The sequence below is a fragment of the Phyllopteryx taeniolatus genome, chromosome 16 (assembly GCF_024500385.1).
Source record: "Phyllopteryx taeniolatus isolate TA_2022b chromosome 16, UOR_Ptae_1.2, whole genome shotgun sequence".
Classification (NCBI taxonomy): domain Eukaryota; kingdom Metazoa; phylum Chordata; class Actinopteri; order Syngnathiformes; family Syngnathidae; genus Phyllopteryx; species Phyllopteryx taeniolatus.
The window spans coordinates 3,621,808-3,634,411 of NC_084517.1; the positions used below are offsets into that span (position 1 = coordinate 3,621,808).

The 12,604-nt window shown below is 39.2% G+C and overlaps 1 protein-coding gene across 2 annotated transcripts in view; it reads right to left on the minus strand.

Moving 5' to 3' along the window:
* si:dkey-119f1.1 (Structural maintenance of chromosomes protein 6-like) overlaps positions 1-11,770 on the minus strand; it is a 33,132-nt gene extending 21,362 nt beyond the window's left edge. The window contains exons 1-5 of one of the 2 annotated variants that reach the window (XM_061749257.1): positions 11,668-11,770; positions 11,299-11,420; positions 9,832-9,967; positions 7,602-7,707; positions 3,429-3,565 (exon numbers count right to left, since the gene is read on the minus strand). In XM_061749257.1, the coding sequence (XP_061605241.1) occupies positions 3,429-3,565; positions 7,602-7,707; positions 9,832-9,967; positions 11,299-11,406 (487 nt within the window). In that variant the 5' untranslated portion in view covers positions 11,407-11,420; positions 11,668-11,770. Of the gene's footprint in view, positions 1-3,428; positions 3,566-7,601; positions 7,708-9,831; positions 9,968-11,298 lie in introns of both variants that reach the window. The other variant, XM_061749256.1, reaches the window with a different exon arrangement.
* Between the last annotated feature and the right edge of the window lie 834 nt (positions 11,771-12,604).

Sequence of the window (12,604 nt, forward strand, 5' to 3'; positions counted from 1 at the left end):
CCTCTAAAATTCCACTTCCCGTCATGATAACTCTATCCATGACAGCAAATAAAATACATTTTTAGAACTAGCGTGATCACAGAAGGAGGTTAAGACGTGAGACAGACGGCGGGGAAGTGAGCTGCTAAGCTATTGTAACAAAGTCGGAAAACACCTAAATAAGTGATAGGGTGGTACAGTACACTTGTCGCAAAGGTCTGGCTGGAACTGAGTTATCGCAGAGATTAGCAAATTTTGAAGAGGAAAACAGACAAATGAGTACGCGTTCATAGCAAAGCAAAGCAAAAAAATGTATTTATATAGCGCATTTCAAACACAAGGTCAACTCAACAACTACTCAATGTGCTTTACATGATGAAAAGCATTAAAAACAACAACAAAAGCTTATAAACATTTAAAACAAAGAAAAACAAAATAGTACAATTAAACCAGCGTACAGTGCAAAAAATAGCATTTAAAAGTGGAAATGCTCTAAAAAGGATGAGAAAAAAAGAAGACTTTTTAACCTGGACTTTAAAACATTCACACTTCCATTTGTGCGCAGCATAATAGCTAACTGCAGCTTCACCATGTTTGTTTTGGACTCTGTGCTCGACTATTTGACCTGAGTCTGTCGATTTCAGAACCCTACTGGGTTTATAATTCATTAGCATTTCCTTCATGTATTCAGGACCTAAACAGTTTAGTGATTTATCGACCAGTGGTAGAATTTTAAAATCTATTCTAAAGCTGACTGGAAGCCAGTGTAAAGACTTTAGAATATGCTCTGACCTCTTTGTTATTGTTACAATTATTTTTAAATACTTATAGTGGTCACTTCAGGGTACATTCAATCTGCTTCTTAGTTGGGCAAATGTTTTGATTACACTTCTTTAGAAATGGCTGATTCATAGTAATAAGTTCACTTTTGGCCCATCTATCAAAGCCTGTCCACCAGATATGGAAGGAACTCAATATTTCCTCTTATGGCTATGGCACAAGATAGGGCCACCTCACCCTTTGTTAGCTTTTGCACTGGGTTCCAGTTATTTAGGGTGTTTAATCCGCTTTTTCTTTTCCTTTCGGATTGTCCCGTTAGGGGGCGCCACAGCGTGTCATCCTTTTCCATGTAAGCCCATCTCCTCCTCTCTAACACCAACTGCCCTCATGTCTTCCCACACGACATCCATCAACCTACTTTTTGGTCTTCCTCTAGATCTCTTGCCTGGCAGCTCCATCCTCATCATGCTTCTACCAATATACTCTCTCTCCTCTGGACGTGTCCAAACCATCGACGTCTGCTCTCTCCAACTTTGTCTCCAAAACATCTAACCTTGGCTGTCCCTCTGATGAACTAATTTCCAATTTTATTCAACATGGTCACTCCTAGACAGAACTTCAACATCTCCAGCTCTGCTTCCTGTTATCTCTTCAGTATCACTGTCTCTAATCCATACATCATGTCTGGCCTCATCACTATCTTATAAACTTTGCCCTTCATCCTAGCAGAAATTTGTCACATAGCACACCTGACACATTCCTCCACCCGTTCCAACCTGCTTGGACCCGTTTCTTCACTTCCTTACCACACTCACCATATTGACAGAAAAAAAATGGAATTGTTGAAATTCTAGCAGATTTATTAAAAAAAGAAAAACTGAAATATCACACAACCATAAGTATTCAGACCCTTTGCTGTGACACTCATTTAACTCTGGTGCTGTCCCATTTCTTCTGATCATCCTTGAGATGGTTCGACACCTTCATTTGAGTCTAGCTGTGTTTGATAATACTAATTGGACTTGATTAGGAAAGCCACACACCTGTCTATATAAGACCTTACAGCTCACAGTGCATGTCAGAGCAAATGAGAATCACGAGGTCAAAGGAACAGCCTGAAGAGCTCAGAGACAGAATTGTAGCAAAGCACAGATCTGGCCAAGATTACAAAAAAAAACAAAAAAAAAAAAAAAAAAAAAAAAAGAACACAGTGGCCTCCATAATTCTGAAATGGAAGACGTTTGGGACTATCAGAACCCTTCCCAAAGCCGGCCGTCCGGCCAAACTGAACAATTGGGGGAGAAGAGCCTTGGTGAGAGAGGTAAAGAAGAACCCAAAGATCACTGTGGCTGAGCTCCAGAGATGCAGTCAGGAGATGCGAGAGAGTTCTAGAAAGTCAACCATCATTGCAGCCCTCCACCAGTCGGGGCTTTATGGCAGAGTGGCCCGACGGAAGCCTCTCCTCAGTGCAAGACACACGAAAGCATGCATGGAGTTTGCTAAAAAAACACCTGAAGGAGTCCAAGATGGTGAGAAATAAGATTCTCTGGTTGAGGAGACCAAGATCGAAATTGTTGGCCTTAATTCTAAGTGGCATGTGTGGAGAAAACCAGGCACTGCTCATCACCTGTCTAATACAGTCCCAACATTGAAGCATGGTGGTGGCAGCATCATGCTGTGGGTGTGTTTTTCAGCTGCAGGGACAGGGAGACGCTTTTGATCACCAAAATCAGAGTATAAAAGCAGTTGAAATGGGAAACGATATCATAGATCATTTTACACTTGAGACTACCTTAGTCCCAGGATGCACATGTCTGGAAACAATGAGTCCCAGCCTTGAACAATGAATCCCTGCGAGTTATCATCACATTGAACAAGATACAGTAATTCTCCACTATATAAACGCACACAAACACGCGCTCACGCACGAGCGTGCGCTCACACACACACGCACGCAAACACACACACACACGCACGCACACACATACACACACACGTAGGGCGGGTCTTAAACCATTCGATGACGAACGCAGAATATGCTTCATGTGTCCCAGTTAATTTTTGCTCGTCTCAGATGCTGGACGCATATCAAACGAGATCCCTGCAATATTCAATGTTAAATGTAAATAATTAATGTTCCTATCAATTATATTAAAAGTGTTGAGAATATTTACTTATTTGATAATCCTCAAGAAGGACTTTTTAGTTTAAGATCAACAACATAAATCTTAGATTGTAAATATTCATAGCCTAACTTTAGATGTCAGATCATTGTAACAGTTTTCAAAAGCAGGACAAAGTGGTCTAAATTACAAAAGTGATTGGAGGGAGGGGCCCCCAAATGACTAGCTGTGGGCCTGCCTGTGTCACCGCTGCTTCGCATGACAACCGAAGTGCGATTAGCTAACTGCGAGAAATCTGACTTGTAGGCCATCGACACTTCAAACGTACATCGCGGTTATGTTTATGATTCAATTCGGCGCCAAGCAGGCATCGGGTCTTGTCTTCCCCGATGCACCGCTCGCCGCAGCCGGGAAAGCCGGCGAGCCTGACTGCCTATAGCCAGCAGCGGCTTGAAGCAGTAATCCTGTATTTGAGACTTATTTGTTCCGTCCAGGACTCTAAGCTATATCTGGTGCTGCTGTGTTTGTGTGTCAAATCAAGTTTACCGCATTTGCTCTTCAGCTTGTAAGTTCTCACTCCATCATGAGTGAGCCTCAGGTCTACGATGATGGCCGGACCATACAGCTCGGGTTTGTAAGAGTCCTTCCCTCGGTTACGCAGGGTGATGGACACGTTGGCTGAGCTGTGATGGCAGATGAATCAAAATGAGCATCGGCGTTTATTAAAACAATGGCAACGCATTTGTGGTAAAACTAAAAATACAGCTGAAACTAAAATGCGGTGCTGGTTGACTCCCAGGTTGTTAGGCCTGTCACGATAATTACTATATGGACTTAACGTTCGATGAATAAAATGGACACGATAGTTTTTACGGACTCGATAAATTGTCATTGTTGTGGCGAGCCGGCGTGCGGATTACACAGTTAGCCGACAGAGCTGAACAGCCGTGTCATTGGCTGCTAGCGGGCTCATGGAGCGCTGGCGAACCAGTACACTCTTGTTGGTGCCATCCAATACTCCACAGCCTTACTGCATATGCTGCACGTAGATTCACACAACAGAGACACTTAAGAGAAAGTTAACCGTTTGTAGTCGCAAGCTAACGAGCTGGCTCGCAAGCTCACAAGCTAGCCTACGAGCTAATGAGCTTGCGAGTTGAGCTAAACAGCTCGCTCCACCGTGGCGATGTCGTTTAAAACATCAGTGCCTTGCTTCGCGTCGTTGTGTGTGTTAGTCCCCAATTTATACAAACACGGGAACGTTAATTGTTTATTAAGCATAACCTCAGTGACACATGTTATTCAGACAGCGAACATATATTTGATTGAGCGGTGAAGGAGTCGCCTTCAGCGGACCAACCAGACAGTAGCCAGGTTTACGGAGACTTTTTTTTCGTCCTTACGATTGAAAACATTTCGATTGAAGCTCTCTGGTCAACCTTTACGTGACGTGATATATTCCAATCGGGTGTATACACGATGTGCACTACATTTAATCGGAAAAGCCGTGTGACATGCGCACTTTGTCGTGAACGTCACCTCATTCATCAAGATGGAGGGATTGTTTTTATTCCGTTATTTTAAAAAAAACGCTTGATGAAAACTTATAAGTAGTTAAAAACAAGATCTCCATTGCATACGAGCTCCGGTGGGAGCCGCCATATTTACGCCATAGACCAGCAATCGAGAAAGAGGAAGAGCAGAGATAGAAATACAGATATGAAAAGAGATAAAGAGAAATAGAAAGAACAAGAGAAAGAATTAACCCTTTGGACAGTTCTGCATAAATTGGTCATAAAAAGTGGTCTGGTCATCTAAATCACAAGAATAAACGAAAACAGTTATCTCAAACTAATACAACAACAATTAAATTGTTTCCTATTTTCATTGAAAATGACATTCACACAACGGGGAGGAAAAAAATTTAACAGAGAGAGCAAGAGTGTGACCCAATCTGAAGTCCAATCAATGACGATTGGAGGTGTCGCTTAAAGCGGCGCTGGCGACTGGAACACACAGTTTACAATTGTCTCCTGTCAAGGAGCATTAGAGTCGTGCTTAAATGGCACCCCTTCATTTTTTGCATAACCTGTATAATAGCTTCAGAAATAAATGGAAATGTACCAAACTTATATTATCAGGATAATTTAATTGAAGGTCCAAAGTAATTTAACAAAGGCCTTTTTTTTTTTTTTCAACATTTTTTTTTTTCAAAGAAAGCATGTGCAGCAATATTGCCACCCCTCAATAATTGGTTGCACATCTATTGGCAGCGATGACAGCCTCCAAACATTTCTTGTATCCATCTATAAGCTTTTTGCACTTCTTAGGTAGCGTTTCTCCCACTCTTCCTTTGCAATTTGTTCAAACTCTTGCTCATTGGCAGGGTCCTTTTCCCTAAAGCCAGATTTCAGCTTCCCCCTAAACATTTTCAATTGGATTGAGATCAGGACTCATTGCTGGTCATTTTAAAACAGTCCATTTTTTTCTTTTCCACCATTCCTGTGTGCTTTTGGTGTTTTTCTTGCTGGAGGACCCATGATCTTCGCCTCAAGCCAAGTTCTCGTCCACTGGGTAAGGCCTTTTGCTCTCATATCTCTCGATAATTTTCTTATTTCATGATACCTTTGATACAGTCAAGCCTCGAGTACTAGATGCAGTCCCACAGCAATATGGATCCTCCACCATGCTTGACTGTTGCCAAGGTATTTTTTTCCCCTTCAATGCTTCATTGCGCCATCTCGCAACATACCGTTTGTGTGCATTGCTAATAAGCTCTATTTTTGTTTAATCTATCCATAAAATAGTGATCATAATTTGCTCTTTTATATCAAACAAGTCCTCTATAGAAAATGTTGTTTCACTTCATTTTCTTCAGGAGAGATTCCACATTTTGTACTTAAACTTAATGGGAGCAATAATGGTCAGCACAACTGTACCTAATGTGTACCATATACAAAAGCTAAAAAGCGCTCTGAGAAGACCTACGAGTAAAAATTGTTGACTTGTATAAAGCTGGAAAATGTTACAAAAGTATCTTTAAAGGTCTTGCTGTTCATCAGTCCGCGGTAAGATAAATTGTCTCTAAATGCAGCAAGTTCAACACTTCTCTTCAGAGTGTCAGTTTAAGACTCATGGCACATACCAAAATCTCTGTTGATAAATCTACCGTAAGTAAAATATTCAACAAGAATGGGGTTTATGGGAGAACACCAAGGATGATGTTCTTGGTGTCGATTTAAAAAAAATAATAATAATAATTTGAAGTTTGATAAAAAAGCACTTGGATGTTCTGCAGCACTACCGGCAAAATATTCTGGAGACAAATGAAACCAAAGTTGAATTGTTTGTGAGGAACACACAACACCATGTGTAGAGGGCGGAAAAAAATGGCACAGCACGCAAAAAAACCAAAACCTTATCCCAACTGTAAAGCATGGCGGAGGGAGCATCACTTTATGGGCATGGATGTTATCTCAGGGCCTGGACAGCTTTCTATCGTCAATGGAAAAATTCAATCACAAGTTTATCGAGATGGTTTGCAGAACTTGATGCCATCTGTCCAACAGTTGAAGCTCAAAAAAGGATGGGTGTTGCAATAGGAAAATAATCCAAAACCCAGAAGCAAATCAACAACAGAATGGCTTCAGAAGAAGAAAATACGTGTTCTGGAGTGCCCCAGTCAAAGTAGTCCTGACCTCACACTGATTGAGATGCTGTGCCATGACCTCAAGAGAGCTATTTACACCAGATATCCCAGGAATCTTGCTGAACTGAACAGTTTTGTAAAGAGGACTGGTCCAGGATTCATCCTGATCGTTGTGCGTTTGATCTGAAACTACAGGAACCGTTTGGTTGAGGTTATTGCTGCCAAAAGATCAAGGGTCAACCAGTTATGTAAACCAAGGTTTTACTTTTTCCTACCTGTCCTGTGAATGTTTACGTTATTTTCAATTAAAATATGAAAACATTATTGTTTGTGTGATATTAATTTAAACAGACTCTTTGTTTATTTGTGAGTTAGATCAAAATCAGACCAAATTTGATGACTAATTTATGCAGAAATGTAAGAAATTCCAAAGGTTTCACAGACTTTTTCCTCCCACTGGAGGTAGCTAATAGATACAGACAGATATATTTACTCCAAACAAAATGGGATACATACAGACCCTTTCCAAAAAAAATTTACATCATGGAAAAGTTTATTTCCATAATTCCATTCAAAAATGTTACACTTTCATAGATTATAGATTCAGGGCCAACCATTTAAACAATTTCAAGAATTTATTTGTTTATTTTTACATAATTTGGGCATAATAAAACCCACGAAATCAGGAATTCAAAAAAATGTAATACTGTGAAGAAATCACCATTTACCTCTCAGTTTTTGGAGGGGAAAAAAATAAATTAGGGTCACATTAAATCAATCAAAATATGGTACTTTCAAAACGATATGTTAATCTTCAATTCTTGGTTGCTTTGCTTTAATCAGCCTGTGGAATTGCCTGGGAGTTATGGAAATAAATACTTTTCCATGATATTCTAATTTTTGGTAAGGGTCTGTCTATATTAGATATCTGCCAATTTCAGTTCTGATAAATATGGTCTAAATATGGTTAATTAGGGTTGTGGATGATTAAATATGAAGAAAATAAAAATTGCATAAAATGGCCAGGAGAGTAACGTGGCGGTTAATTTTACTTGGGGCAACACCTTTACCTTTCGCCTATCTTGACAAAACCTTTGAGAGATGTTCCTCTGCTTGTGGCCTGCACATTTCCACCTAACGAAACGATGAGAGCTGTCAGGATGGCGCTCTTTCCACCTGCAGAGAAAAGGGTCACATTTCACGCATTGTACAAGCCAAATGGCCAAGTGAAAGGCAAAAAGGAGCAGGTTACATAAACAGTACGGTTAGAGCTGGGTGATATCACCTTACAATGAAATCTTTTTTGTCTAATTTCTGATTTTAAATGGATTAGAATTACATTTAAAACAAGCGTTGCTTTTGTTTTGTTTTTCCACCTCTCGTGGGATTTGCATAAGTAGTGTACATCAGTGGTGATGAGTTATGAACAACAGAAGCAGCTAAAAAATTTATTATCCTACAATTAATTGCCCAGCCCTAGATACAGTTGGGAATACGCGGTATAATCGGTAGAAGGTATACAGTGGGTACGGAAAGTATTCAGACCACCTTCAAGTTTTCACTCATTTTTTTATATTGCAGCCATTTGCCAAGTTCATTTTTTATTTTTAAATAAGCAGGGACATCCATGAAAAAGACGTTGCTTGGATGGCAGCATATGTTTCTCCAAAACCTGTATGTACTGTTCAGCATTAATGGTGCCTTCATAGATGTGTAAGTTACCCATGCCATTGGCACTAACACAGCCCCATACCATCACAGATGCTGGCCTTTGAACTTTGCGTCCATAACAGTCCGGATGGTTCTTTTCCTCTTTGGCCCGGAGGACACGATGTCCACAAATTCCAAAAACAATTTGAAATGTGGACTCGTCAGACCAGAACACTTTTCCACTTTTCATCAGTCCATCTTAGATGAGCTCGGCCCCAGAGAAGCCGGGGGCGTTTCTGGGTGTTGTTGATAAATGGCTTTTGCTTTGCATAGTAAGAGTTTCAAGTTGCACCTACGGATGTAGCGCCAAACTGTATTTATTGACATTGGTTTTCTGAAGTGTTCCTGAGCCCATGTGGTGATATCCTTTATACATTGATGTCGGTTTTTGATCCAGTTTTTGATCTAGCTGGCAGCATTCAACGAGTACGAAACAGCCTATGACGTCAGCGACTGTGAACCACCCCTTCCAGGAAAAACTCATCAGATCTATACAAGTCACGTAAATGGCCAATTTTTAGTTCAAAACAGGGAATTTCGCCGAAAGGCGACTAATTTGCATGTCTGAATAGAACTCGTTTTTCACAGTTTAAAGACTATATGCCTGAGAGTATTGTTATATTACCTGTTTGTATGTGGTTTTACAGCATTGGTGTCCCAATAGTCATTATTTTGAGCGATACAAGGGCCGCGAGTTTGATAGTAATTTTCGTTAGCTCATCAATGTTGTTTTTCATTCATTGTGTGTTAGCTTTGAGTTAGCGATTTTTGTGAACAAAAATGAAGAAAGAAATGAAGTCTGTGATGTATTTGAACATTCAATAGTTTTACAGTCAACTTCAGCTGGAGTGTCAATAAACGACTTTAAGCAAGCAACATTCACTCTTACTGATTGCTACTATGTTAGCACCTTAGCAACCTGTTGTTGTGATCAGGTGGGCTCTGCATGCTGTCCAGGCACTGCTGGATAGAAGTGCTAGAGTGGAGCAAGGAATGGACTGCTTGTATAAGAGTGGCAAAATCGGACATTTTAGATCCAGTCCGAGCACTTTTTTTCTTTTTTTTCTTCTGATATCGGTACAATTTCCAATCTCAAAGATCGGAAATCGGGACACCCCTACCTAATATGAACAATAATAAAGATTCAAGATGTTTGTCATGTACAATAAAAAGACAATGATATTCTTACTTTTCTAGTCTCCCTCCACTCAACAATAACAATACAATAATTAAATAAGAACAACATGATAATATCAGAATATATTGGAAAACTAAATTATGAAGTTATTTGTCTTACCATATAGTATCGAAAGTAAACATAGTCATTGTCAGTAGGTTCCACCTGTTAAGCTTAGTTGCTGCATTTCAAAGTTTACGACGAGCTTCACGTTTCTTTGGTATGCGGTAAAAACTATTTGGATCAATCTTATCAAATCTGTTTGAACAACGGAGAACGCAACACGACACTACAATTATTATTTTCTTTTAATAAAAGAAATTAAAATTTATACCAGGATATGAATTTTACGTCATATTTACCAACTCGAGGTACAATTGACACAACTTTACCATCACACTAGTTACACTCACTTCCGTTGCGGCCGACGACAAAGTTGATGTTTGATCCAAAGTTGATTGGGCCGAGGAACGAGTGGCACATGAAGTTCTTCAATGTGATGCTCTCCACAATGCCAGCATCACTCAGCACCTCGCCGACACTTTGCACCTAAACAAGCGAGGTAGTCACTCCCATATACTTTAATTCAGGGGTTCTCAAACTTTATAGGGGAGAATTATTTCCAAAAGCCCTCTTTAAAATCCCAACACCAATTAAATTACCTCTAAAATGTCATAGGAATTAAAATGTTTATTTTTTTTTTGGGGGGGGGGGGTCAATGTTATGAAAACAGAATATATTTTTTTAGAGAAAAAGAAAAAGAGGTTTTTAGCTTTACAGGAACAAAGACGTATTTTGTCGGGACGAAGTCATAATCTTACAAGAACAAAGTAGTAATTTTCCAAAGTCGTGATATTATCAAAGTTTAACAGTGCAATGTCATATTTTAAAAATTTTATTAAAAAAATACAACTTTATTATATATATTTATTATACCTCATATTCTGTAATTTTTCGACAATGTTCTAAAAAAAGTATATTGTCAAAAAATTACACCTTTTGTTCTTAAAAAAAAAAAGACTTTATTCATACAGGCGAATCAGATTAATATAATGATGAGTCACGATCGAATCAGAGCTGTTAACGAGCCCAAAGCTAAGGTAGTGAGGGATAATTGGTTGGTTTATTAGTTTGTTTTTTATTCATTGGCGTGCCAGTCCCAAAATGTAGAACTGTGCACACTTGAAAAAAATTATATATATATATATTTTTTTTACTGTAAATTAATTGTTTCAGTTTCAGAATCACTGGCATGGTCATCACGATAATAACCAGTCTTATAATGTCACAGACTACAAATACTTTGTTACTGTATTTCAGTAGAACCTTCACATAGCCGTAGGCTGCTGCCTGTTTGTTTTTTCCTGGAAACCCTCCCTTCAAGCACACATGCAGTGGGCGATATCCACCTCACAGTTCTCAGGACTCTGGTCCAAATCCGGCCTCTCGCCTGTGTGGAGTTTGCATGTTCTCCCCCGTGCCTGCGTCAGTTTTCTCCGGGTACTCCTGTTTCCTCCCACATTCCAAAAATCATGCATGGTTGGTTAATTGAAGACTCTAAATTGCCCGTCGGTGGGAATGTGACTGCGAATGGTTGTTTGTTTGTATGTGCCCTGCGATTGGCTGGCGACCAGTTCAGGGTTTACCCTGCCTCTCGCCCTGAATCAGCTGGGATAGGCTCCAGCACCCCCGTGACCCTAGTGAGGATAAGCGGTATGGAAAATGGTTGGATGGATTATTGTACAGGAAATGTCAGATACTTTAAGACTACGTCTAGAAGGTTACCAACTTCTACCAAAGTTATTTTTTCTTAAGCTAATGACTTTTACTAAAGTTTTGCTTTCAGGTGCAATACTGAATTACCACAAAGTTACCGGTACCTGTGGACAAAGTTGAGACTCTCCCTCTTCATCTTCGTTTTCGTCATGTTGCCCAGGTCCCCGTTTGTGGGGAGTGAAGCTCACAGGACTAATTTTCCGCTTGGACATTTTCCGCTCTTTTTCTATGTAAAAAAAGCGAAAAGAAGGGAAACGGGAAGCTGCTGGCTGACTATGCAATGAACAGCGACATGCTCATTTGTACATCACAAACGAAAACAGAGCGGGACATCATCTGCTAGCGGCGTAGCATTAGCTTAGCTATCAAACGGCCAGTGACAACTGAGTAAAACGAGCACACCTTTTGTTACTCGCTGGGGAGGGTATTCACAAATGTATTTAGGACTTTAAAACTATACGGAGGCAGCGTACCTTATGTTCTAAAAACGCGATAGATGACTATGTGTCACTGAGTCACAACGGCGCAGCACAACTAGAAGACTTAGAAATCGAAATTCCGCAAAGCGTTCCTCTCGCGAGAATACACAAGATCTCGTGTTACGGACTTTTTATTTACATTTACATTCACAACACGAGAAGAAATGAAAATATCGATGTAAATTTTACATCGTTATTTTCATTTGACGTTATCATTGCCCGTATTTGGGAATGTTATATTTTACTATAAAATATGCACACATTTAATCCGAACCGTACTTGGTACCGAAATATTTGTTTTTGAAACATACGAAACGATAATGGCCATTTGTTTCATATTCATAAAAATAAAAACATATTTAAAAATGTAAAATATATACTGTAAATATTTTAAATTAAAAAATATATATATTTTTGTAACTAAAATCTGTAGGGCATTAATAAATGTTCACTGTCCTTTATCTTCTTATATTATATTGCATCACAAACGGAAATATATAGTATATATACATCTATAAATCCATCCATCCATTTTCTGAGCCGCTTCTTCTTTTTTTTAATTTCAAATATTGTTTATACAAACCTGCATCATGGTTTCACTCCCGGTGACTTTGTTTTCATAGTTCCCACTAGAAATCTCATAAAACAGTGATGACAGAAAATTGATGGCTGTACTGAATAGTATCATGATCACTTGATTTAAAATTAAAACTTGGAAGTCAACCAGTGTAACAGTGTAATTTGCTTAAATGACCTTCATGTTACGCATAAGAATTATATTCAACTACGATTATCATGATCAAAGTAACATGGTAGGAAACCATAAAATTCCAAGGAAATCACAATGTCCCATGACGAGTGATTATTATTATTTTTTTTTTTTTTTAAGAACAGTCCCGAAGGCACCATGTATGTGACCTCTATAACATTA